This window comes from Elephantulus edwardii, unplaced genomic scaffold (genome assembly GCF_000299155.1).
Source record: "Elephantulus edwardii isolate Elephantulus edwardi_28Jun2011 unplaced genomic scaffold, EleEdw1.0 scaffold00044, whole genome shotgun sequence".
Taxonomy (NCBI): Eukaryota; Metazoa; Chordata; class Mammalia; order Macroscelidea; family Macroscelididae; genus Elephantulus; species Elephantulus edwardii.
Window position 1 is genome coordinate 10,007,916 of NW_006399794.1, and position 26,331 is coordinate 10,034,246.

General features: G+C 38.4%; 2 protein-coding genes and 1 pseudogene across 2 annotated transcripts; 1 reads left to right on the top strand and 2 right to left on the bottom strand.

Moving 5' to 3' along the window:
• Positions 1–3,632: 3,632 nt before the first annotated feature.
• LOC102866045 (olfactory receptor 52E8-like) lies at positions 3,633–4,580 on the bottom strand. Its single transcript, XM_006885642.1, has one exon. The coding sequence runs from the start codon at positions 4,578–4,580 to the stop codon at positions 3,633–3,635; it is 948 nt and encodes a 315-aa protein (XP_006885704.1).
• Positions 4,581–20,988: 16,408 nt separating this feature from the next.
• On the top strand, positions 20,989–21,936 carry LOC102866443 (olfactory receptor 52E8-like). The gene has a single exon (XM_006885643.1). The coding sequence runs from the start codon at positions 20,989–20,991 to the stop codon at positions 21,934–21,936; it is 948 nt and encodes a 315-aa protein (XP_006885705.1).
• Positions 21,937–25,136: 3,200 nt separating this feature from the next.
• LOC102877092 lies at positions 25,137–25,490 on the bottom strand (annotated as a pseudogene).
• Positions 25,491–26,331: the final 841 nt, after the last annotated feature.

Genomic DNA, 26,331 nt, shown 5'->3' on the forward strand with positions numbered 1-26,331 from the left:
TATGAAGAGCAACAATATCAGTCTTGAGACTAAGGTGTGCCTGATACAGGCTATGGTCTTTACAATCACTTGCTATGCATCAGAAAGCTGGACAATGGCTAGGAATGATAGAGAATTGAGGCCCTTGAGCTGTCGTGTTGGAGAAGAGTATTGAATATACTATCGATTGCCAAGAGAACAAACAAGTTCATTCTAGAAAGGGTAAAAACAGGCTGCTTCTTAGAGGCAAGGATTCTGACGCTTCGTCTGGCATACTTTGGACATGTTGCAAGGAGGGACCAAGCCTTGGAAAGGGAAGTCATGCTTGGGAGGGTGGAGGGACAGTGCAGGAGAGGAAGACCCTCTATGAGGTGGATTGATTCAGTGACTGGGGTAATGAGGATAGGTGTGTCAGAGAAAGTGAGATTAGCACACAATAGAGCAGGATTTAGGGCTGTTGTACATAGGGTTGCTATGAATCCCAGGTGACTTGATGGCGCATAACAACAACAACAACAACTATATGTTCTCTGGATGAGGCTTTCCCTCACATACTTTGGACATATTGCTAGGAGGTATTATTCCTTGGAGAGGGACATGATGCTGGGAAGGATAGAGGGTCTGCGAAAGAGAGGAAGACCCTCAACAAGGTGGATTGACATGGCAACTGCTGCAATGGGCTCTTGTGTGTCAGGAAGTGTGAGGATGGAGCAGAACAGGACTGGGTTCAAATTCTTTGTTCATAGGTTTGCTATGAGTCATACTTGACTTAACTACACATAACAAACAACAACAACAGTATGGATTACACTTCTATATCAAGAAAAGAAATCCTCACCACTGACCAATAGGCAAGACTGAAGTTGTCAAAAATTTTGTTTTACTTGCATCAACACTCAACACCCATGGTAGTAACAACAACTGAGAAATCAAAGACATGTTTTATTGGGAATAGCTGTTATCAAGGACTTCTTTAAAGTGCTAAAAAGCAAGTATGTAAGTTTGAAGACTAAGGTGCACCTGTTGTTGTTGTTGTTATGGGCCATCAAGTTGCCTGGGACACATAGTGACCCTATTTACAACGGCCCTAAACCATACTCTATCCTGTGCTAAACTTACTGTCTCTGATACACCTACACCTATTATCACAGTCTTTGAATCAATCAATCTCATAGAGGGTCTTCCTCTCCTGCGCTGTCCCTCCCCTTGGAGGGACCTGATCCGACCTTGCAATATGTCCAAAACATGCCAGACAAAGCTTCAGAATTCTTGCCTCTAAGGAAAAGCCTGATTTCACCCTCTCCAGGATGAACTCGTTTGTTCTCTTAGCAGTCCATGGCATATTTAATACTCTTGTCCAGCAACACAGCTCAGAGGCATAAATTCTCCTTCTATCATCCCTAGTCATTGTTCAGCTTCCCAATGCATAGCAAGTAGTTGCAAAGACTATGGCCTCGATCAGGTGCACCTTAGTCTCCAAACTGACATTGTTGTTTTTCAGTACTTTGGAGAAGTTTCTGAAAGAAGATTTTCCCAATGTAATTAGTTTTTTAATTTCCTGGCTGCTGGTCCCAAGAGTGTTGATTGTAGAGCCAAGCAACCTGACCAAATTATATTTTCAATTACTTTCTGTGCATCTGAAAGTTTGAAAATGAATAAGGAAGACTAAGAAGAACAGATGCCTTTGAGTTGTGGTGTTTGAGAAGAATATTTACTATACCATGTGCCATCGAGTCGCTTGCAATTCATAGCGACCCTATGTACAAGAGCCCTAAACTCTGTCTTGTCCTGTGCCAACCTCGTCATCTCAAACACACTCATTCCCACCACTCCAGTCACAGAATTGATCCATCTCATTGAGGGTCTTCCTCTGTGGCGCCATCCCTCCACTTTCAATACACCATGAGTTGACTAAAAAAATAAATCTGACTCGTAGGCAATGCAACCATGGTATCTCCTGGCGTCAAGTTTGGTAAAATTTTGTCTCACATATTTCCAAGGGCATGCTGCCATAAGGCACAAGTCCTTAGGGGGGAAAAACCTTCCATTATTCTTTGAAATAACTTTCTTTGCACACATCCTAAAGTTCAACCAAAGTCATTAGCTTCACAGCAAAAACACCCTTATCATAATAAATTGCTATCTTTCTTAGATACTTCTTATTTGTGGCTAAATATTTTTCATTAGGTCTCTCCCTGTATCTAATACTTGGTATGTTGTTGTTGTTGTTGCTATGTGCTGTCGAGTTGCTTGTGACGCAGAGTGACCCTATTTCCATTACTTAGCTTCCAGGTCTCCTTAGATTGGATTTTTGTTTTCTTGTTCTTGAAATATAACACATATTGAAGACTATAGGCTTTGACCTTGTGCAGCAAGTTCTTCAAGTCATCTTCAATTTCTGCAAGGAATGTTGTGTCATAATATATATATTATAATACATTCAGAGTGAAAAAAGAGGCAGTATATATAAAGAAAGTATATATATGAGAAAGTATATGTGAGTGTGTATTTGTGTGTATATGTATGTGTATTATTGTTGTTGTTATGTGCTGTGGAGTTAAAATTAAATCAGAGCTGAATCAGAGTAGGTTTTTAGATACTTCAAATCACATGAGAATAGATTGTCCATCTTTCACCTGCAGAGAAGCTGGTGGATTTCAACCTTCTGTCTTGGCGTTGATGGCACAATTTCTTACCACTAGGCCAACTGAACTTCACTGTACACACACACACACACACACACACACACACACACACACACACACATTATTGTTAGGTGCCATTGAGTCAAGTACGACTCATAGCAACCCTTTTAACAACAGATCTGAACTCTGTCCTATCGTGTACCTTCCTCAGCATTTCTGTCACCCTTGAGTGCTGCAGTCACTGTGCAAATCCATCTTTATAGGGGTCTGTCACTCTTTCTCTGACCCTCTACCCTTCTAAGATTGACATTATTTTCCAAAGAATAGCTTCTCTTAGTAACATTATCAAAATATGAGAAATATCTGTGTGTCACACACACACACACACACACACACGGTGGTGAAACCTACTAGAGGGTGAACTATGAGCTGTCCCAACTCTACAGCAATGAGGGATTTTTTTTTGGGACGAATATATATATATATAAAATAGGGTCAGCTTCTGAAAAACTTCATAATACTAGTAATTTAGAATATATAAATGATATAAAAATATGATTAAACCATATAACTTGCTTTCATATATGTTTTAAAAATATATTAATTATTTTAGGCATATTTTATTATTTGCAGGATCATTTAGGTTTAAAACCTATAAATAAAAAATATCTTTGTATGTGAAAAAAACTTCTAGTGTTATCTTGAAGATATATAGAATATCAGATAATTCTAAATGTGAGTCTTGCTTCATTGAATTCCAGGGATGCTCCTTGAAATTTATACATCTAATTTGTGCCAGTGTATATACAGAGGTCAATAGAAAATGATAAGAAAAAGAAAGAATGACAATACAGGCGTACACTCAAATACACACATGAACACATGCTTCTAACACTTAATGCTAGTTATTTTTATAATAAGTAATTAATAACTGATGAGACCAAATTGAATTAATTTTTTTACAATTGACAACCTTCCCAGACCTTATACATTGATAGTTGGAATTTATTACCTCTCATTCAGTCTTTTAACAAACAGATTTTGTACCCGCTCCTGGATCTGCTTGGTCCTAATCCCATATATGACTGGGTTGAGGGCAGGGGGAATAACAACATAGAGATTAGCTAGGAGTATATGTATATACTGGGGAATATCATGGCCAAAGCGATGAGTGAGGAAGGAGAACAGAGCTGGCCCAAAGAAAGCTATAATGACACAGATATGAGAGCTACAAGTGTTGAGAGCTTTCAGGCGGGAATCTTGGGAAGGAAGGTGGAAGACAGCGTGTAATATCCTAGCATAGGAGATAATAATAAGTAGTACATCCATAAACAAGATAGAAATATTCCCAAGACCAAAATAGACATTGATACTGATGCTGGCACAAGCCAGGCGAGCCACTCCCATGTGCTCACAATACGTGTGAGGGATGATTCTGTGTCCACAATAAGGCAGTCTCAGGAGGAGAAAAATAATGGGAACAATCATACATAGGCTTCGTAGGACTACAACCACACCAATCACAGCGACAGTTCTGTTGGTGAGGATCATAGTGTATCGAAGAGGGTTGCAAATAGCCACATAGCGATCGAAGCCCATAGCAAGAAGTACGATGCTCTCCATGACTGTGAAAAAGTGGATAAAAAAGACTTGTGCAACACAACACCCGAAGCACAGTTCCTGGAGGCTGAACCAGAAAATACCCAACATTTTGGGGATGGTAGCAGTGGAGAGACTCAGGTCAATCCCTGATAGCATGGCCAGAAAGTAGAACATTGGCTGGTGAAGGCTATGATCGGTCCAGATCACAAATAAGATAATAATATTTCCCACAAGAGCAATTAGATACACAACACAGAAGGGAAAACCAAACCAGACTTGTGAAGCTTCCAATCCTGGAATTCCTAGTAACAGGAATGAAGAGGGATGAGGTTCAGTGATGTTGAAAGAAGCCATTATTCTACAAATTGATGGTGTCCGTACTTGTAAAAATCATTGTCTGTTCTCATTGGACAATTCATCCACACTTAGCTAAGATGTATAAAAATGTTAAAAGTCCAAGACAAAATATTGACAGGAAGAATGTATTTCTCTAAAAGCCTTTGGTTCTTTTTCCTTCTTTGACTGCTCCAGATAGAAACATTACCTGTATTGTAACTCTGAAAAACTGAGGTGCCAAGCAGAAGCTAATACTGGGTCTTCAGAGTAAGTAAATACAACTCTTTTTTTCTTCATGAAACAGACATTATTAGAAGATATTAAGAATCATTATAATCTTAGCAAATAAGGCAACAACAATATTAGCTATAACTGGGTAATCTACTACTTTCCAGCACCCACATTCCAGCACCCACCATTACTTGCATGTATCATCTCATTCAGGTTTTCTATGATCTAAGGTCTGCTGACATATGGATTTATAGAAGACAAAGATTTTGAGGAATTAACTTCCCATTACTTAAAAAACTTACTGATCTGATAGAGATTGGTGGGACTCCTGGGACTTTGGCTTTTAGGCACCCTTCAAAATGGAAACTAAACTCATCCTTGTGAATTACCTTTTTAGCAAACAATAAAAGAGGACTAGAAAGTGAACTGCAATACTTTTGAGGAACATACTCAAAGTAATCAGCAAAACATTAGCATATCTAAATGGTACTGAGTATGAACAAATCTGGAGGATTTACACTATCAAATTGTGAGAGTTTTTTGAAGCTAAGATGGGTATGACAGTATATTACAGGAAAAACAAATTAAAAAAACCCAGAAATAAAATAGTGAAACATAATTGAAAGCCCAGAAGTAAATCTATGAATGTCTTAGTGACCAGACATGCAAAAGCAAAGTTAACTTTCAGGGGTAATTTAAATGGCAAGGAGAAAGATTTATATATAAAAATATTCTTGAATACTGAAATTCTCTTTCAAGAGTCTGTTGACTTCTGTAAGTTGGTGGAAATAGGACAGACATACTCCCTGATCCATTCATTTAGTTCCAAAGATGTTCTTTATTCTTGGTATAGTTAAACATTTTATCTTGCTCCTCAAATTGGGTCCTGGCCTTCACCTTAAGTTTAGAATTCTTCCCACCAAAATAAAATTTTAGTTTTATATTTTTGAACTGTATATGTATTAAAATACATGGTGAAAGATTGATAGCTGATTGTCATATCGAATGTTTTTATATATCAAGATATATGTGTCACTCTTAAGTCTAAGAGAGTTCAAGCTCATTGCATGTTCCTTCTTTGCCTAATATGACTTTCCCCCTCTTTGTGTCTCACTTTCTCACAAGAAAATATATGAAGTAAAAGTTTATTTAACATTTTTGCCATTGTGACATGGAGTTGTTGTTGTTGCTGTTAAGTGTGGTAGGATCATAGGCGACTCATAGTGACCCTATGAACTAAAGACCTGAATGCCTGTATATCTTTTGTCCTTTCTCCAGGTTCATAGGGTGTCCAGAGGCAAGCTATTATGAAAGTGGATGCCATTCCTGCTTCCAAGCTTGTTTTAACTGGGGAGCTCCACCAAACACTGTCCTCTATGGGTAGCCATTCTCACATCTGACACATCAGTGTCACAGTGTTCAGCTTCACAGCAACCATGAGTTACCTCTGTACAGCAAGTGGATAGACCAGGATTATATGACCTAGAAGAATGTTTGACCAAAAAATATTCAAAACAGGCTTGAAGGCCGTGGATTAAAGTCACCCACCTTTGGCTTGGTAGCATCACTTTCTGTCCACTAGGCCAACTGATCTCTATGTTGTTGTGACATGGAGTAGCATTATGATTTTGCTCATACTGGCTTTGTCACCTTGAAGTAATTACATCCTTTTTTGCTAACTCTGTTTTATCTAGAAATAAAGTGCCATTTATCTATACTGTTTTACTCACCATCCCATTAGTCTAGGTTTTTTTTTCAATTTCTGTGAACAAATACCAATCTTAAGCAGGCATACCACAAACTCACTCACTACTGATGAACACTTACCAAGATTTCTCCCTTCTGTTTTAAAGAGTCATGTAGAGACTGTTTATTCACTTGCTGAGATATTTATATAGTTTAGAACAGCATCAATACTCTTGAAAGATTTCACCACAATACTTTTGTGTAACGGAGGCGCCAGGAGTCAGAGAATCTGTTACATCTAGATTGAAGTGCATAGAAATTCCCTTGGGTCATTGCATCAGCTGAAGAGAGGCTCTAGAGGAATAAGAACTTTCTGGTAGCCACTTCATTCCTCCTAGTGACCCTATCTGACAGAGTAGGGCTGCTCCATAGTGTTTCCACAGCCCCAAATCTTCGTGTAAGGAAGCTAGCAGATCCTTCTCTCACTGAATGACTGGCAGGTTCAAGTCCAACTTTTTGGTTAACATATGAATACTTTAAACACTCTGGCACAAAGGACACTTGGTGTAGAGTCCAACTCTATAGCAGGTCTGAGAGTGGGGAATCAGAAAGACATGATAAAAGATAGACATAATATATTTGGGGAGTAAGGGACGAAAGACTTCAAGAATCTTAAGTGACTTTATATACTACAAGCGAAGTTTTAAGCAAAATTATTAACAGTATGCCATAAAACAGATAGTAGCAGTTACAGAAGGGAGTATAAATATTTCAAGAGTATTCTCATTAGATAAACAGTTACCAGTGGCTTTACAAGGGACATGCTCTTAATATTCACTCAGAATCTCATTAACAAGGTTTCTGTTTGAAGCTTACAAGTATTGTTATCAAAGCCATTCTCAGTCACTCTTTAGGTTTTCCTGAGTTAGAATGGCTGAGTGGTTTAAGGCGCTGACTCTGTTTATTAGTTAAACATGTCTAAGCTTATTCACTGGTAACAGTCCTCTTTTACCTCCAAACCTCAGTGCATTGTCCTTATTTTCCATATAATACTTAAAACATGTTCTTTATTATCTTCCCCCCCCCTCATCTCTCTTCCTTACCATTCTTTAGTTTAGTTGAGTTGAACCTTGGAGCAAATTCTGTTTAGAATATATATAGCCAATAACTCTTTTTCATGGTAAGGATACACAAAAAGAAAATGTACTATTTTAATACTACAACATGTACAATTCATAGGGTTGCGATGAGTCATCTAAGACTCGACAACACCTAACGACAATAACAATGGCAACATAGAGACAAGCCCAAGGTGGGTGATTTTAATCTGCTTCCCTCAGGCCTGTTTTAAAGTTGTTTTTTTGTCAAACATTCTTCTAAGCGGGATAGCACTAGTCTGTGCATTTGCTGTACAGAAGTAACTCATGTTTGCTGTGACACTAAACACTGTGATACTGATGTGCCAAATGCGATAATGATTACCCATGGTGGACAGTGTTTGATGGAGCTTCCAGAATAAAACAAGCTTGGAAGCAGGAGTGGCATCCACTTCTGAAATAGCTTGCCTCCAGAAACTCAATAAAAAGTGCTCAGATCTTTTGTTCATAGGGTCGCTATGAGTCATAAGCTTTTGGAACCCTAATGAGGAAACTGATTAGTTACTTTTACATCCTACTAGACTTAAAGGAAGACAGAGAGAGAGAAGAATTGTAACAGGACAGCTAAAGTGATAGTGTAGCAAGATCAAGATCAAGAATTGAGTGAATTGGAAGGAAGTAGGAGCCAAACATGTGACAGCTTACGTGGAGCTTGCGCACATATAGAGTTAAGAGTTTTAACACTTGCCAAAAGGGTCTCCAACAATGCCTTGAAATATCATGGCTGAAAAAGGATCAAACAGCAGAGAGCAAGAAGGAACTGTTCTGACTGAGGATCTGTGTCCTAAATTGTTCTCATAATTTCCAAGTTGACCAAATCCTGTTGTGCTCTACTATGTCCTTGATGAATCAGTTAACTCTGAGAATGGTTGGTGAGTTCTTTGAACGGACACAGTGAATGAATGGACCCAAAGATAGAGGAAGAATACTGAGGAGAAGAGTACCTGGTCTTAGAGATGATGGAGTGATATAGTTATTGGGGAAATTTTGACATTTGTGATATCTTTAACCTCCACTTGCAAGTTAATGGTATTCACAGAAATCAGCTTTGTATTTATCCTTCTTCTTCTTACGTGCCATCAAGTCAACACTATGAACAATAGCTTTGAATCCTGTTCTATCCTATCTCACTGTCACTGACACACAATCTCAATCTCACAGACACACCTGCCCCTATTGCCCCAGTCACTGTCAATCCATCTCATCCAGGTTCTTCCTCTTCTGTGCTGTCCCTCCATCTTTCCAAGCATGACACTCTTCTCTAAGGATAGATCTTTCCTGACAACAGGCCCAAAGTATGTGAGACAGAGCTTCAAAATCCTTGCCTCCAGAGAGCAGTTTGGTTTTGCCCTCTCCAGGACAGAATTATTCTTTTTTGCAGTCGATGGTATGTTTAGTACTCTTCTCCAGCACCACAACTCAAAGGTGTTGATTCTTCTTTTGTTATCCTTATTCATTGTCCAATTGTTTTTTGCATAGCAAGTAATTACAAAGACCATGGATTAATCACACACAACCAGACTGATATTGTTGCTCTTATTCATTTAGGAGTAATACAATATGTGGTGTTTTACCCATGTCAGTTTATATATTCTAAAAGTTCAACCATATACTGTGGCATGTATCAGTATTCCAATCCATTTTATAACTAAATAATTCTATTTTGTGCATATGGATTATTTTGTTTACTCGTTCATAACCTGATGTATATGTAGGTTTCCACTTTTAACTGTTATAAATAGTGCTGTAATGGTCATTCAAGGGAAGTCTGGTGGCCTAGTACATAAGGACTTGCACTTCCAACTCAAAGGCAAATAGTTCAAATCAATCAGCTACTACATAGGAGAAATTTGAATAATCTCTTCCCATGTGATGTATATCCTCTCAAAACCTACTGGAGAATCAGCTATGAGTTGATACTAACTGGATGGAAATGATAAAAGGAGAGAAGAGATCATTTTTATACAAATGTATGTGTACTGGTTTTGTCTGTGTTTAAAGATTATTCAAAGATCCAATGGGGACCTGAAAGGATTGGGTAACAATAGGCATAGATCGAGGGTGATTGATTTTCTAAAACATGATATACATGAATGAAACACAACGTATATGAATGTTATATGCAAATCAATATAAAATTTAAAAAAAATCTTGAAAGGAGAAGGAAAAAAGTTATTTTGGAGGCCCGGAGCTGATTGTGGAACAGACCAACTACTACTCATATGCAAGTTCAAGCTGAAGCTGAGGAAAATTAAACAGAATCCACGGGAACCAAAATATAACTTTGAGTCTATCCCACCTGAATTTCAGAACCATCTCAAGAACTGGCTTGAGGCCTTGAACATGAATGAGTGAAGACCAGATGAGTTGTGGGAGGATATCAAGGGTATCATCCAAGAAGAGTGTAAACATTCATTACAAAGACAGAAGAGGAAGAAAAGATCAAAATGGATGTCAGAAGAAACTTTGAATATTGCACTGGAGCACAGAGAAGCCAAAGCACAAGGAAGAATTCAAGATACAAAAGAGCTGAACAGAAGATTTCAAAAGGCAGCGCGGGATGGCAAGGTAAAATATTACAATGAAATGTGCAAGGAGCTGGAGTCAGAAAACCAAAAGGGTCGAACTCGCTCAGTATTTCTTAAGCTCAAGGAACTGAAGAACAAATTCAAACCTCGAGTTGCTATAATCAAGGATGCTTTAGGCAGAGTAGTAAACGATCCAGGAGGTATCAAAAGAAGATGGAAGGAATATACTGAGTCATTGTATTGAACGGAATTGGCAGACACAGAAGAATTTAATGAAACAACATATGAGCAAGAGCCTATGGTGACGAAGGAAGAAGTTCAAGCTGCTTTGAAGGAACTGCAAAAAATAAGGCCCCAGGAATAGATGGTATACCAATTGACGTATTTCATCTAATAAATGCTGCTCTGGATGTGCTCACTAAGTTGTGCCAAGAAATCTGGAGAATGACAACTTGGCCAACTGACTGGAAGAGATTTATATTTGTTCCCATTCCAAAGAAAGATGACTCAACAGTGTGGAAACTATAGAACACTATCGTTGATTTCACATGCAAACAAGATTCTGCTGGAGATTATTCAAAAACGACTGGAACAGCACATCAGCAGAGAACTGCCAGAAGTCCTGGCTGGGTTTAGAAGAAGTGGTACTAGGGTTATTGTAGCTAATGCTAGGTGGATTTTGGCTGAAAGCAGGGATTACCAGAGGAATGTGTATCTGCACTTCATTGATTTTTGCAAAGGTGTTTGACTGTGTGGATCATAACAAACTGTGGCTGACTCTGAGAAGAATGGGAAACCCAAAACACTTGATCGTGCTAATGCAAAACTTATACTTGAACCAAGAGGCAGTCGTCAGAACAGAGCAAGGAAACACTGCATGGTTCAAAATTGGGAAGAGGGTACGCCAGGGATGCATCCTATCTCCATACCTTTTCAACCTGTGTGCAGAACAAAACATCCGGGAGGCTGGGCTCTATGAGGAGAAATGTGGGGTCAGGATTGGTGGAAGATCTATCAACAATCTGTGTTATGCAGATGACACAACCCTGCTTGCTGAAACTGAGGAGGACCTGAAGCGCTTGCTGCAGAGGGTCAAAGACTGCAGCCTCCAATATGGATTTAGTCTCAATGTCAAAAGACAAAGATTCTCACCACTGGACCAATTGGCAGAATCAGGATGGATTGTGAAGAGATTGAGATTGAGATTGTTCACAGTTTTAGTTTGCTTGGCTCCACAGTCAACACTCTTGGCACCAGTAGCCAGGAAATTAAAAGACATCTTGTGATGGGAAAGTCTGCTGTTACGGACCTCTCTAAAGTACTCAAGAGCAACTGTGTGTCTCTGGAGACTAAGGTGTGTCTGGTACAGGCCATGGTCTTTGCCATCTCTTGTTATGCATCAGGGAGCTGGACAAAGACGAGGGAGGATAGAAGGAGAATGGATGCTTTTGAGCTTTGGTGTTGGAGAAGAGTGTTGAGGGTACCATGGACTGCTAAGAAAACAGATTCATCCTGGAGAGGGTTAAACTGGGCTGGTCCTTGGAGGCAAGGATTCTGAGACTTCGTCTGACATACTTTGGTCATGTTGTAAGAAGAGGCCGGTCCTTGGAGAAGAACATCATGCTTGGGAGGGTGGAGGGCAGGCACAGGAGGGGAAGCCCCTTTGGGAGGTGGATTGATTCAGTGACTGGGGCCATCGGGATGAGTGTGTCAGAGACAATGAGATTGGCAGAGGCCAGAGCAGAGTTTAGAGCTGTTGTACATAGGGTCGCTATGAGTTGCAAGCAACTCAACGGCACATAACAACAACAACATAGAATTAGAATTACTGGATTATATGATATTTTGTACGTGTATTATGTATCGTATGTATTCAATATTATGTGATAATGTGATAGATAGTGTACTGTATATATATATATATCTAAATGGAATATCATATAACTTAGTAATTCTACTGCTAAATAGAATTGCTAACAGTTCTAACATAGTAGTGCTCTGGTAGCTTAATGGGAAAGAATTGTGCTGCCAATGAAAAGGTACATGGTTCAAAGCACCAGATGTTCTGCAGAAAAAAGATGGACTATCTCCTCTCGTGCAATTTACTGTCTCTGAAAGCCTTCTGGAGAGTCAACTATGGGTTTGCTCTAACTTGGCATTACATACAACAGTATGATATTTTTATGTTGAACTTTTTGAGGAATCAACAAATTTTTCCATAATAGATACACAGTTTTTACATTCTGAGCAGCAATGCATGTTGTTGTTATGTGCCATCGAGTTGCCTGTGACTCATAGCACCCCTATGTACAACAGCCTAAATGCCTGCTGTATCGTGTGCCAATCTCATTGTCTCTGACACACCTACCCCATTATCCCAGTGATGGAATCAATCCATCTCTTCGAGGGTCTACTTCTCCTGTGCTGTCCCTCCACCCTTCCAAGCATGGCATTCCTTTCTAAGGACTGATCCTTCCTTGAAACATGTCCAAAGTATGTCAGATGGAGCTTCAGAATCCTTGCCTCCAAGGAACAGCCTGGGTTCACCTTCTCCAGGATGAACTTGTTTGTTCTCTTAGCAGTCCATGATATATTCATTACTCTTCTCCAACACCACAGCTCAAAGACATAGGAATTTCCATTTCTCTGCATCTTCACCAATACTTGTTGCTTTCCATTATCAATCTTCTCTTCTTGTCTTATTAACTACCCCTGAAAACCCACTGGAGTGTCAGGTATGTGTTGGTTCTGACAAAATGGCATACAACAACAAAAACAGCATGTGCTTGATGGTTGTTATTGAGTGTCATCAGATCAACTCTGACTTATAATGATGCCATATACAACAAATTGAAAACCTGCATGATCATACTCTATCCTCTTAATTTCCACTGTACTTAAGCTCATTGTTGCAGTCACTGTGTCAGTCTATCTCTTGGAGGTTTTCTCTCTCCTTTTCTGATCTTCTACTTCACCAAGAACTAGCCCCTCTTGATAACATGCCCAAGGTTTGTGAGATAAAGTTTTACCATCTTTGCTTCTAAAATGCACCCTGATCACAATTCTTCCTAGGCAGATATGTTTGTTTTCATAGCAGGTTATGGTATATTCAATGCTGTTTACAAATGCCACATTTAAAGGTATGAATTCTTCGTTCTTCTTTGTTCATGATCCAGTTTTCACATGTGTGTAAAGCAATTGAGTTAGACATGCTTTAGTCTTTAAACTGACATAAAGACTTAATGGTCTTCAGCATTTTAAAGAAGTCCTTGGGAACAGATTTCCTCAATGTGCAACTGTTGTTTTGTTGCATGTTTGAACCAAATCATGGTTGACCCTTCAGAGGGTTTTCAGAGGCTATAAACAATACATTGTCCACCTTTCTCCTGCAGAGCAGCTGGTGGATTTGAATCACCGGCCTTTGAGATGGCAGTGTACCTCCTTGCCTTTAGTTGCTGCTGTTAAGTGCTGTGGAGTCAATTTTGACTTAAACCAACCCTGTGTACAATAGATATGTGCCATCCTCATCATCTCTGACACATGAGCTCATTGCTATAGTGCCTGTGTCAGTATACCTCGTTGAGGGCTTTCCTCTCCTTCATTCGGCCTCCACCTTAAAAAGCAAGAAGTCCTTGTCTAAGGAATTGAAATTCTGGCAGTTCTCTATGTATTGTTCTAGCTGTTTGGGAATAATCTTCAGCAATATTTTGCTTTCATATAATATTACTTGATAATTTACACATTCTGTTGGGTTATCTTTCTTAGGAATGGGAACAAGTATATATATCTTCCAGTCAGTTAGCCAGGCAGCTGTCCTCCAAGTTTTCTGACATAGACTGGTATGTACAAGGGGGATTTATGTTATTTGAAACAAATCAGTGGATATCCTATTGATTTCTAGGGTCTTATTTTTTTGCCAGTTCATTCAGTACAGCTTGAAATTATTTATTGCCATTGACTCTTAATCATATGGTGGTGGCTTTTGTTGATGCCATTAAGACAGAACTGACCCTCCTGTGGGTTTTTAGAGGCTGATAATCACACGGGAGGATAGTTATTGCCTATCCTTCTCCCACAGAGCAGCTATGCCTTCAGGATTACAGAGCACTTTCTTACCCATAGACCATCAGTGTCAATAATTGATGACCGGATTGCAAAAGTTGGAAACAGTAAAGAAGTCAGAAAGTCTGGACATGGTGACAGCAATAAGACCAGAAATTAAGTTATTTTTGTACATCACAAATACCTTTTTAAAAAAACACAAATGGCAACTTTACACATGGACCTCACCTGATGTGCTGCTCAGGAATCAGATTGACTACATCTGTGGAAGAACTCATTGGAGAAGCTCAATATTAACAGACAAAACAGCCCACATGTTGACTGTAGAACAGACCATCAATTTCTCATGTCAAAGTTCAAATTGAAGATGAAGAAAATGAGTACAAATATTCAAAAGAACTAAATTATGACCTTGAGTATTGAAAACCTTGAATTGAAAAACTATCTTAAGAATAGATTTGAGGCATTGACCACCAATGATGGAAGATCAGACGAGTTTTGGAATGACAAAGGATATCATCCATGAAGAGAGCAAAAGGTCATTATAAAGACAGCTTGCTTGCTTAATGCCATCGAGTTGTAGACGACTCATAGTGACCCTATGAACGAACAGCCTGAGCACTGTTCGTACATAGAGTTTCCAGAGGCAAGCCATTTTGGAAGTGGATGCCGCTCCTGCTTCCAGTATAAAGACAGAGGAGAAGATAAAACCAGTATGGATGTCAGGAGAGATTCTGAAAATTGCACTAGAGCATAGAGAAGTCAAAACAAATGGAAGGAATGTTGAAACAAAGGAGAGGAGCAGATTTCAAAGGGCAGCTCAAGAAGACAAAGCAAAATATTATACTGGAATGTGTAGAGAGGCGGAATTGGGAAATAATAAGGGAAGAACTTACTGAGCATTTCTCAAACTGAAAAACAAATTTAAGCCTCAAGTTGCAATACTGAAAGATTGTCTACATAATTCATCTTGCTAAGATAAATAACGGATTATTTATGAGAATTTTCAGTTTAAGGGAGGCCCAAATGCTTAACCGGCTGTATGCGTTTATAATTCTAACATAAATAGCTCCACCTGTGGCTCAGTTCCCCAATTCCTTCACGGCCCTTGGGATCAGATTTGCTTGAAGGTTTTCCAGAGACTCAAACACTCAGACCTATCTGGGGGATTACTCACATGGCCATAGGAAGGCAGGCTGGTTTTGGAGAAACCAGTGAGCCATGAGCCAAGATCCTGTAGATCATCACTTGTGACACAGCTAGATGGTGACTGTGGGTGATGCAGGCTGGTGGTGCAGAGACTGGTGACAGTGGGAAGCTTTGTCTCAGGTGAGTGAACTTTTCCAAAGGGAAAAAAAAGTGCCTAGTGCTGAGGTACAATGAAATTAGATTAGGGTGGGGCTGTAAGTGTGCTCTGTTGTAAATAGGGTTTTCAAAGGCCTGTTATATTTGAGAAGTGGATAGTTAATCCTTCTTCCTAGTCCTTGACAGAAAATAGATGCCTTCAAATTGTGGTGCTGAAGAAGAGTCTTGAACATATCATGGACTGCCAAGAAAACAAATAGGTCTATCTTAGGGAGGATGAAACCAAGTCTCTCCTTGGAGGGTAGGATTTTGAAGCTCTGTCTCACTTACTTTGGACCTTTGTCCAGGAGAGATAGGTCCTTGGAGAAGGACATCATGCTCAGAAGGGTGGATGAACAGTGCAGGAGAGGAAAACAATGGGTGAGATGAATTGATACAGCAACTGGGGCAGTGGGGTTTGTATGTCGTAAATAGTGAGACTGGTTCAGGATAGGGAAGGATTCAGAGCTGCTGTACATAGGATCGCCATACATCACAGGCTACTCAATGGCACATAACAACAATAACATATTATGACAGGTTTAGAACCAGAAGTGGCATCCATTTCCTAAACCACATGCCTCCAGAAACTATGAACTTTAATACATGTCAATAGTTGTAGAGAGGCTTCAGGCCTTTTGTTCAAAGGGTCGCTATGAGTCGTGTAACAACAACAGGATGGGGCATGTACTCCATCCTAATCCTCTCTCATTAATATGATAATTACTTCAGCACAAAATAAACATTAAATCATTGGCTAGTGAAGACATTTGAATGATAAAACTTAGACACATATAGACAAAATCCTGAATGATCCAAAAAGTATTAAAAGAAGATGGAGAGAATACATAGTCATTGTACCAAAAAGAATTTGTTGACACTGAATATTTCAGAAAAAAACAAAGAGGAATAAATAGATTATGAGAGATTGAATCCATGAAAAACCAGGAAGTTTTTACAAATGATAAATCAAGTATTTTGTTAGAATTACCTAAAAAAGTTTCTAGATAAATTAGAGACACACAGATGAGATGACTGAACAAAGTATTAAAGATATGCTGGGATCAGGGTCAGTAAATCAAGAACTTTGAAATTTAATTTTGAAAGAGGAATGCACAAACTTTCTATAATAATTAGTAAAATTATACCTTATTTGGTAAAAGTGAAAAAGACATGAACACTTCTTGTTCTGTAGTCTTACCTTGTTTAATTTAGAGGGCATCCTAGTTTTCTAATGCTGCTTTAACAGAGTGCCACAAGTGGATAGCTTTAACAAATAAATTTATCCTTTTACAGTCTTGTTATTAGATGTCATTGAGTCAACTATGACTCATAGAAACCCTATGAGCAATAGAATTGAACCTTAATCTGTCCGGCACCACCCTTACAATTTCTGACGTGTTCTTATCACTGTGTCAATTCATTATGTTGTAGGTCTTCTCTTTCTCTGACCCCACCAACTTTACCAGGCTCTCTTGCTAAGAAAATGTTGCTTTTTACCCTTAATCCTCCTACAATCTTTTGGTTTAGTGGATTGTGGAAGAGATCATTACATGACTTTCACATCATATCATTATATATACATGTCAGGGGGGTTTGGTGCACAATTCAATCTATGACAGAGACCATTAGAAAAAACACAAGATCTTAAAAAAATGGATTATCACATTTCCTGTAATAGTGGGCTCCAGCATAGTAACAGTTATGAAGATGGTGCAGGACCACACAGAGTTTAATACTCTTGTACAGAAGGTTGTTATGAATCAGAACTAACTCAGTGACATCTGAAAAACCACAATAATTTTTAGGACTAGGACCACTGTTAACATATCTTGCTGCTAATCAGAAGACTTAAAAATGGCTACTCGATTTTGTAGGGTCACTGTGAATTGGAATAGATTCAAAGGCACCTACTACCATCACCAATAAATAGTCTTAGTGCAGGAAGAAAGATATTACAAAAGCGAATTCTCTGGTGTTTATTAATTTTAAATGTCAAGGTCTCAAAGATACTCTGTTTCATCCCAGGGGAAGCAGGGCTTCGGCAAAAATATATATGCACTTCTCTTAATCATAGGAAATGGAATGTACCAGATATCTGCAAAGTGGTTTGCTCAAAGTGCTATATTTGTGATCCAGGTAAGTCTTCTTATATTTAGGCTATTAAAAAGAGAACGAAAGATGATAAAAGTGTTTATGCAAGTTAGTATGAGGAGGTGGAGGATAAAATGAGTGATAATATCAAAAGAGAATGAAAGAAACACACAGTTTTAATAATAACTATTCACTCAAAACTTCACACGTTTTTCTATATTCCCCGTATCTCTGTGAAGTGTCAAAAGGCCTGGATATGAGGAAGCTGATGAGAAAGGAGATGCTCTCTTATATCCTGTATGTGTCTTGCTATTGTTTTCTGATTTTCTACTGAAACCCAGATATATTGCCAAAGCTGATGTAGAGCTGATCTATATGCATGTTTTTTCACATAGGAAATCAGTGTCCAATTTATATAATAATTTAAATTATATAAATTTATAAAATGATTACATGAAAGGCTACTTTAAACAATATTGATTGACTTCAAATGAGTTTCCTAGAGAGGCGTAAAGCATCAGTTGTGAGGACCGTCCTGGACTGTTAATTCTATAGGGATGTGAGTGGTAGAGCTTGCTTGCACATAATGCATTTTCCCTTTTCTAAGGTTCTGTGGTATACAGCCTCCAAGTTGATTAGGCACTGAGCACGTAAGAGTTTGTTCATAAGTCTGCTGAATCTCTGGACAAGGTCATCGAAAGGAAAACAGATTCCCTTTTTATACTCTTACTGGTCACTGTGTTTCCTTTTGCTTCATTGTGCTTCCTTTGCTCACTCTTCCTTTCCTATTCCCTCTATGTGATATAAAATGTCTTTTCTTCCCCCCACCCTCAATAATTGCTCTTTAAGTCTTAGCACTATCTACTCATTCAATTTGTCTCCACCTAATTCTATAATACTCTGTGTATCAGCCAGGAGAATAGATTTGTCTTGGATAAGGTGCAGCCTATTCCAGACTGTTCTCTGGAGGCAGGAATGATAAAGCTTTGCCTCACATACTTAGGGCATGTCGCTTAGTGGGCTGTTTCTTGGAGAGTGACACGATGCTGGAAAGGGTGGTGGGTCAGCCAAGGAGAGTAAGACTCTCAACCAGATGGATTGACACAGACTGCTGCAGTGGGCTCTTGTGTGTCAGGAAGTGTGAGGATGACGCAGGATAGAGCAGGGAGTCTTACTCGACTCAGCATGTAACAGCAACAACTTTCACCAAACACAAATCCAGTTTTAAAATACCATCTTTGGAATATTATCTTCTTTATTGCAATATGTATAGGAGATATATTGACATTTATACTCATTGTCTATCAACATTGATACAGAAGTTCCTTAAATACTTAATGCACTAAATTTTTATATTCCTCTACTTCTCTTATTGCTTTCTGTTTAAGAGAAATAGAATTGTATCTCTTACCTCTTGTAGTTAAGTGAACAGCATGATTGTCATAATTGGTTTTAATGAATGCTCCACATGACCTGAATGTTTTACTCTCCCTGTTTTTACAATTACCAAAAAAAAAAAAAGCTAAGAGCTTCAACTTTCATCTACTGAGAGCTCCAGAAAAAAACCTTAATAGCCCATGTTTAAATATAGTAAACTTGAATTTCCTAAATTCTTTTTTCATATACTTCAAATCAGCTCATTTTTTTTGGAGGTAGGGAAGGGGTCAAGTGGCAGGCATTGATGAAAGTAGTTTACTGATTTTTGTTTGTATTTTAGGGGTGTCTCTCAATTGTACTTTAAGCCCAATCTAGAAACATTTCTTCAAATTTGAATAAAATTTTCTGTGCAAATGTGCACAAGACATTTTACTATTTTTCTATAGAAATACTTTTACCCATAGAGTTGCCCACTAGTAATTTCTCATATTTGCTTCTAATTTATTGTCAGTTTAGAAATGTCCAATTAACTTGAATATGTGTTATAAACCAAAATTACTTAATAATTCTTTCTGTGTGACTGAAGGCATAACAAAATTGGGATTTCTTAGAAAGAAGTGAATATATAAAGTTGAATATCTTAGAAAGGATATATTGTAAAGGATATCTAAATTGCTTCTTGCTGTTCATCTATGATTGATATACTATCTAGATAATAGTTTCCTTAGCAAATATTGTCCCTTTTGCTATAATTTGTTCATCTCTGCACAGTACTTTTATCGTATGTATTTCCTTTTATGTCTAGGAAACATAACTAGATTAAATATACTCATTACCTACATTTCAAAATAACTGCAAAATATTCTTTTTGTAAGTTATTTTACACTGCAGCAGGGGTCTGAAACAATGGGGTAATGGTCAGCATAGTTCAATGGTGCTTAATTTTAGAAAACACAATGAATGAGAATGATTGTATCGAAGACAATGTGAATGGAGGCTAGGGTGAAATACGATGTATGGGAATTGTGTTTGCAAACCAATGTAAAATAAAAATTTTTAAAAATCTGATAATTTTTCCAAGAGAACTAATTATGATGGAATCAAAATTGTTTATTTTCTGAAACTTGGTTTTGAAATTCATTGCTATCTTGCCTTTTATCTATGTCATCTATTTAAGGCAGCATAAAATTGAGACCTTTTATATGGTGATTATCTTACGCATGGATTCTTGGTGTGTTATTTAGTTGGAACTGACTCATAACTGATCTCTTAGCAGATTTTCAGAGGCTGGAAAGTGGCGGGAGATTGCCTTTCTTCTGTGGAGCAGCTTGTAGATATGATGTTTTCCTTAGGATTGACAACTCAACTTTTTACCATTATATATACACACATACTGTCTCTACTCTCAAATGAAACCTTCTAGTATTCAGTTGTTCATACATACACACACATCCATACATGAAGTCTGTTTTTAAACATATTACATTTTTAAGATTTTACATTCTCAAATGGAAATATTTGGCGTTTTAAACTTATAAGTGATACAAATTAAGCAAAACTGTATTTTAAAACACAAAACAGCAGAAATATTACTTTCCAACTTTATTTTTCACTTATTTCTAGCTATAATCCTGATTGTGAATTTTCACTGAATAATAGATGTTCTTCTTATGTGTTCCCCACTTTATGCTGAGTCGTGGTAGTAGAAGAAGTGGCAGCAGGGTGAGAAGGACTCTATTCCTGGTATTAAGTAAGAGAAAAATGGAACTAAAAGAACATGGCAAATTATTTTAATCCTTTCAAAAGGGAAGGACAGAAGATCACTGTTTTCTCAGGAATCTGGAATAACAAGTAAGTGAAGTTAAAAAAAATCATTAACTTTGTTGTTGCTATTGTTAGGTGCAACTGATTCTCTCATATGCTGAACATCTAATTCGGGTGAGAAGAATGTCATTGCCTAATGACACTCAGTTTCGTCCTTCTTCATTCCTCCTGGTGGGCATCCCAGGACTGGAAGATGTGCACATCTGGATTGGATTCCCCTTCTTATTTGTGTATCTTGTGGCACTCCTGGGGAACACTGTTATCCTGTTTGTGATCCAGGCTGAGAACAGTCTCCATGAGCCCATGTACTACTTCCTAGCCATGCTGGACTCCATTGACCTGGGCCTGTCCACAGCCACCATCCCCAAAATGCTAGGAATATTCTGGTTTACTCTTAAGGATATATCTTTCGGAGGCTGCCTTGCCCAGATGTTCTTCATCCACTTCTTCACTGCCATGGAAAGCATTGTGCTTGTGGCCATGGCCTTCGACCGCTACATTGCCATATGTAAACCCCTCCGGTACACCATGATTCTCACCAGCAAGATCATCGGCATCATCGCAGGCATTGCCGTCCTGAGGAGCCTGTACATGGTGCTGCCTCTAGTTTTTCTCCTCCTGAGGCTGCCCTTCTGTGGGCACCATGTCATCCCTCATACCTATTGTGAGCACATGGGCATTGCCCGACTAGCCTGTGCCAGCATCAAAATAAACATTATGTTTGGCCTTGGCAATATTTCTCTCTTACTATTGGATGTACTTCTTATTGTTCTGTCCTATGTAAGGATCCTCTATGCAGTTTTCCGTCTCCCTTCCCGGGAGGCCCGGCTCAAAGCTCTGAACACCTGTGGCTCCCACATTGGTGTTATTTTGGCCTTTTTCACACCAGCATTTTTCTCTTTTTTGACTCATCGTTTTGGCCACAATGTTCCACAATATATCCATATAATCTTGGCCAATTTGTATGTAGTTGTCCCTCCAGCCCTCAACCCTGTAATCTATGGGGTGAGGACCAAGCAGATTCGAGAGCGAGTGCTAAAGATTTTCAAGAAAGATAAGGAACTCGTCTAGGTCATAGAGGCTCATTTTTAGATTTCATAATGTTAAGAGTTATCTATTCCATAATATGATAAAAATAGTGTGGCAAAATGAAATGTTGATACTCATAATATTATTTACCTAAAAGTGAAAATTTTTGTCTTTAAACATAAAAACAATAATGTTGAGTTTATATTAATCTGTATTGTTTACTCTATAATTGATATAAAACAAGATACTTTTATAAACACTTTAATTTGCATTACTTTATTGTGCTATAAAATATATACTATTTCTCCCACTTTTTAGAGAAATATATTCATATTTAGGTAAATTAGTTTATTCAAGTTCCAATGTTAGTAATAAAGAAAAATTTAAGCAAAATATTGATAATCTTTGCAGTTAGCTATTTGAGTATACACATGTATGGGTTTCTGGGTAGATTACTCATGTCACAGATGAGCTCATTTCTGGTAATCTTGTTATTGTTGTTGGGTTGTTGTTGAGTAAAGTGTGTCTCATAGTGACCCTATGAGTGATAGATCTGAACTCTGTCCTATCCTGTGCCATCCTTACCATCTTTGACACATTAGAACCCATGTTGAATTCACTGTCAGTCCATCTCATGTGGCTCTTCTTCTTCTTTGCTGGCTCTCCATCTTTCTAAGCATGATGCCCCTTCCAAGGAGTAGCCTCACCTAGGTACACATCCAAAGTATGAGAGATGAAGCTTTGCCATCTTTGCCTCCAAAGAGCACCGGCTGCACCCACCTTCTTCAAGACATATCTGTTTTCCAGCACTCTTCTCCAGCACCACAGCTCAAAGACATTAATTATTCTTCTGTCTTATCTGATGATTTAGAAGACCATTGCCTAAATCAGGCATACCTTAGTCTTCAAACTGATGTTATTGCTCTTCAATATTTTAGAGATGTCCCTTAGAGAGAACTTGCCCAGTGCAATATCTAGCCACTTTCCTCACTGCTGTTACCAAGGATTTTGATTGTGGATCCAAGCAGATGAAATCATTGACAGCTTCAAACTTTTCTCCATCTATCATGATGTTGACTTTTGGTCCTGTGAGGATCTCTGTTTTCTTGATGTTGAGCTATAATCCACATCAAAGGCTGTAGTCCTTGATCTTCGCAGCACCAAGCAGGGTTGTATCATCTGCTTAATGCAAGTTGTTAATTATTGTAAATAAGTGTTTCAAACTATTTATCTCAATTCACACTGTTTAACATTTTTAACAGTTTAATAGTTTTAGTTGTTTCAGAACCTTGCAAAAGCTTAGGTCATTCATCTCTTTTTTATTTCTTTTTAAGTGTGTGTGTGTGTGTGTGTGTGTGTGTGTGTATGTGTGTAGTAGAAGCTGCAGCTCACAGTATGTACCCCCCCATTTACCTGATTAACAATGAAATCTAATACTATTTCATATACATATTGGCACTGTGGATACTCTTTTACTTACAATGCATATTCAACACTGTTTGAAACATTTTGAGAATTACCTAAATGTAATGCACAGACAGAAAGTGAACATAGGTTGTTGAGAAACTAGTGCTGTTAAACGTGCTCAAGCAGGGTTGCTACAAACCTTCAATTTATAAAATATGTAATATTTACAAAGTGTAATAAAGTAAAGCATAATAAAACAAGTTATGCCTATATATGTTTAAATATGTACACACAGTTGTTGTTATGTGCTGTCAAGTTGTCTGTGACTCATAGCGACCCTATGTACAACAGCCCTAAAACCTGCTCTATCCCTTGTAAATCTTATTGTCTCTGACACACCTATCCTCCTTACCTCAGTCACTGAATCAGTCCACCCTCTCAAGCATGACATCCTTCTCCAAGGACGGATCCTGCCTTGAAACATGTCTAAAGTATGTCAGAAGGAGCTTCAGAATCCTTGCCTCCAAAGAGCAGCCTGGCTTCACTCTCTCTAGGACAAACCTGCTTGTTCTCTTAGCAGTCCATGGTATATTCAATACTCTTTAACAACACAGCAGCTCAAAGGCATCAACTCGCTTTCTACCATTCCTACTCATTGTCCCGCTTTCTGATGCATAGCAAGTAATTGCAAAGACCATGGCCTGTATCAGGTGCACCAATGTTGCTTTTCAGTATTTTGGAGAGGTCTTTGACAGCAGACTCTTCAAATGCAATTAGCCTTTTAATTTCCTGGCTTCTGGTACCAAGACTGTTGATTATAGAACCAAGCAAACTGAAGCTGTCAACAATCTCAATCTCTTCATCATGTACACAGAATATTTATATTCTCTCACTGTAACATTAGTCTTTATTCTTTCTTACTGGTATATTCAAGGTATAATTTTAATGTAAAGTTTACGAGTGATTGTTTGGTTAGTCGCTTTTTTGAATTATTTCAAAATCTTTTCTTTACCGAGTCAATGAAGTTTAGTTTTCTCAACAAATGATGTTGAAATGACTACATGCAAAAAAACTAAATACAGACACTATTCACCCAAAATTAACTTGAAATGGATTGCAGGTGCAAATAGAAAACTATAAAATTTCTATTAAATGGGGAAAAAATCCAGATGCTTTTTCTTTTTTTAATTGAGATTTTATTGTAAGTATATGAAGAACTTAGATTTCCATTCATTCATTTTTGCACATTTTCTTCCCTACCACCCCCACCCCCAGTTCACTTTTTTCTTTGGGAAAAAAGTTCTTTTCTACAATACCTCCCACCCCTGACCACTTTATTATGCAGCCCTTATACTGAACTCTTGCCATACAAATAATACCTAATCATATATTCCTTTTATACAGTTCTCTCATATGTTTCAATGCCATGTACCTTATTTATCCCCTCTTTTCTTAGTTCCCCCCAATCCCCATGTCAGTCCTGTTTTTTTTGGTTTTTTTTTTTAAACTTCTCAGGTGCTCATGCTTATTGGCATTTGGCCCACAAGGTCCAGCCCACAGGCAAAGGAGGAGCCCTGAACTATGGGTAGGAAAACCAGCAGCATTTCCTCCTCCAGTCACTCTTGTCAACCTAACAACCTAGACCCCCACACCCTTCCCCCTGCCCAAAAAAAGTATGATGGTCTAGGGACACATGGTGCTGCTCTTTCAACACTTTGTGTGCCTCATAAGCTGGAGGCTTGGGAGGATTTGAAGTTCTGCTCATTTGGTTCCACAAGCGGAAAAGGGCAGAGGCAGCATGTGGGATGCAAAGATGCCAGCAATCCTGCATCTTCTTAGGTCTTTATGGCTGTGTCTCTGGATTTATAGGCTACACCTCAACTCTTCAGCTCCCGCACGATTCCTTGAGGCAGGCGACCAGTAACTGACACTGCATACACTCCTGGCTTAGAATTACTGACTCACTGCCACTTAGAGACCCAGCTGTCCTCTGGACTCATCATTGCGATGATTCCGTCAAAGGATGAGCTGGTGCAATCATATACCATCTCTCGGTTACCCTGCATCTGCAAGTATGTATCACAATTGTCGCAGCCATCATATTCAAACTGATCTATAGTCTTAACTAGTGAACACAGCAAACAAGCTCACAGATGCCGCAGGTCCTTTGGCACCGTCTCCAAGGCCATCGTCTCTGGCACGCAAGACAACCATCCAGTAGTGGCATTATACAATATTTGTCTTTTTGTGACTGAGATATTTCACTCAGCATAAAGTCTCCATGGCCACTCATTTTGTGCAATATTTCATGAGTTCTTTGTTTTTCAGTGCTGCATAATATTCCATTTTGTGAATAGACCACATTTTCTCTATCCATTTGTTTGTTGATGAGCACTTGGGTTGTTTCCAGCTCTTTGCTATTGTGAACAAAGCAGCAATAAACATGGGTGTGTGTATATATATGTGCTTGGGTGGCAGTGCTGGTTTCTTTAGGGTGTATTACCAGTAGTGGAATTGCTGGGTCAAATGATATTTCTATTCCCAACTTTTTGAGAAAATGCATTACCGCTGTTCATAGTCATTTTATACTCCCACCAACAGTGAGTAAGTGGATGAGTTTTTCTTAATAATAATTTTTTAGCTACAAAGCCAAAACTCACGTAGTCCATCAGAGAAAAAATAAATTTAGTTTGGACTTCATGAAAATCAACACCTCTATTGTGAAAAGACATTACTCAGAGAAAGGAAGAAGAGAAATCATAAACTGAAAGGAAATATTTGCAAAATACGTATCTAATAAATACTTTATCATGTGTATTTTTAAAATATTTGTTGTTGTTATATGCTGTCAAGTTGAAAATGACCTGTAGCTGACCCTGCAGCGTATATTGTGGGGCAACAAATCACAAGGGAAGGGATTTTCTATCTTTCTTCCATGGAAGAGCAGATGGATTCAAACTGTAATCCTTTCTTTAGGTTGGAAATACAACTGCTTACCCACTAGGACACAAAATATATGGAAATCTGGAG

Coding starts and splice junctions, on each gene's coding strand:
- LOC102866045 (XM_006885642.1), bottom strand. CDS start 4,580: ATGGCTTCTTTCAACATCACTGAACCTCATCCCTCTTCATTCCTGTTA.
- LOC102866443 (XM_006885643.1), top strand. CDS start 20,989: ATGTCATTGCCTAATGACACTCAGTTTCGTCCTTCTTCATTCCTCCTG.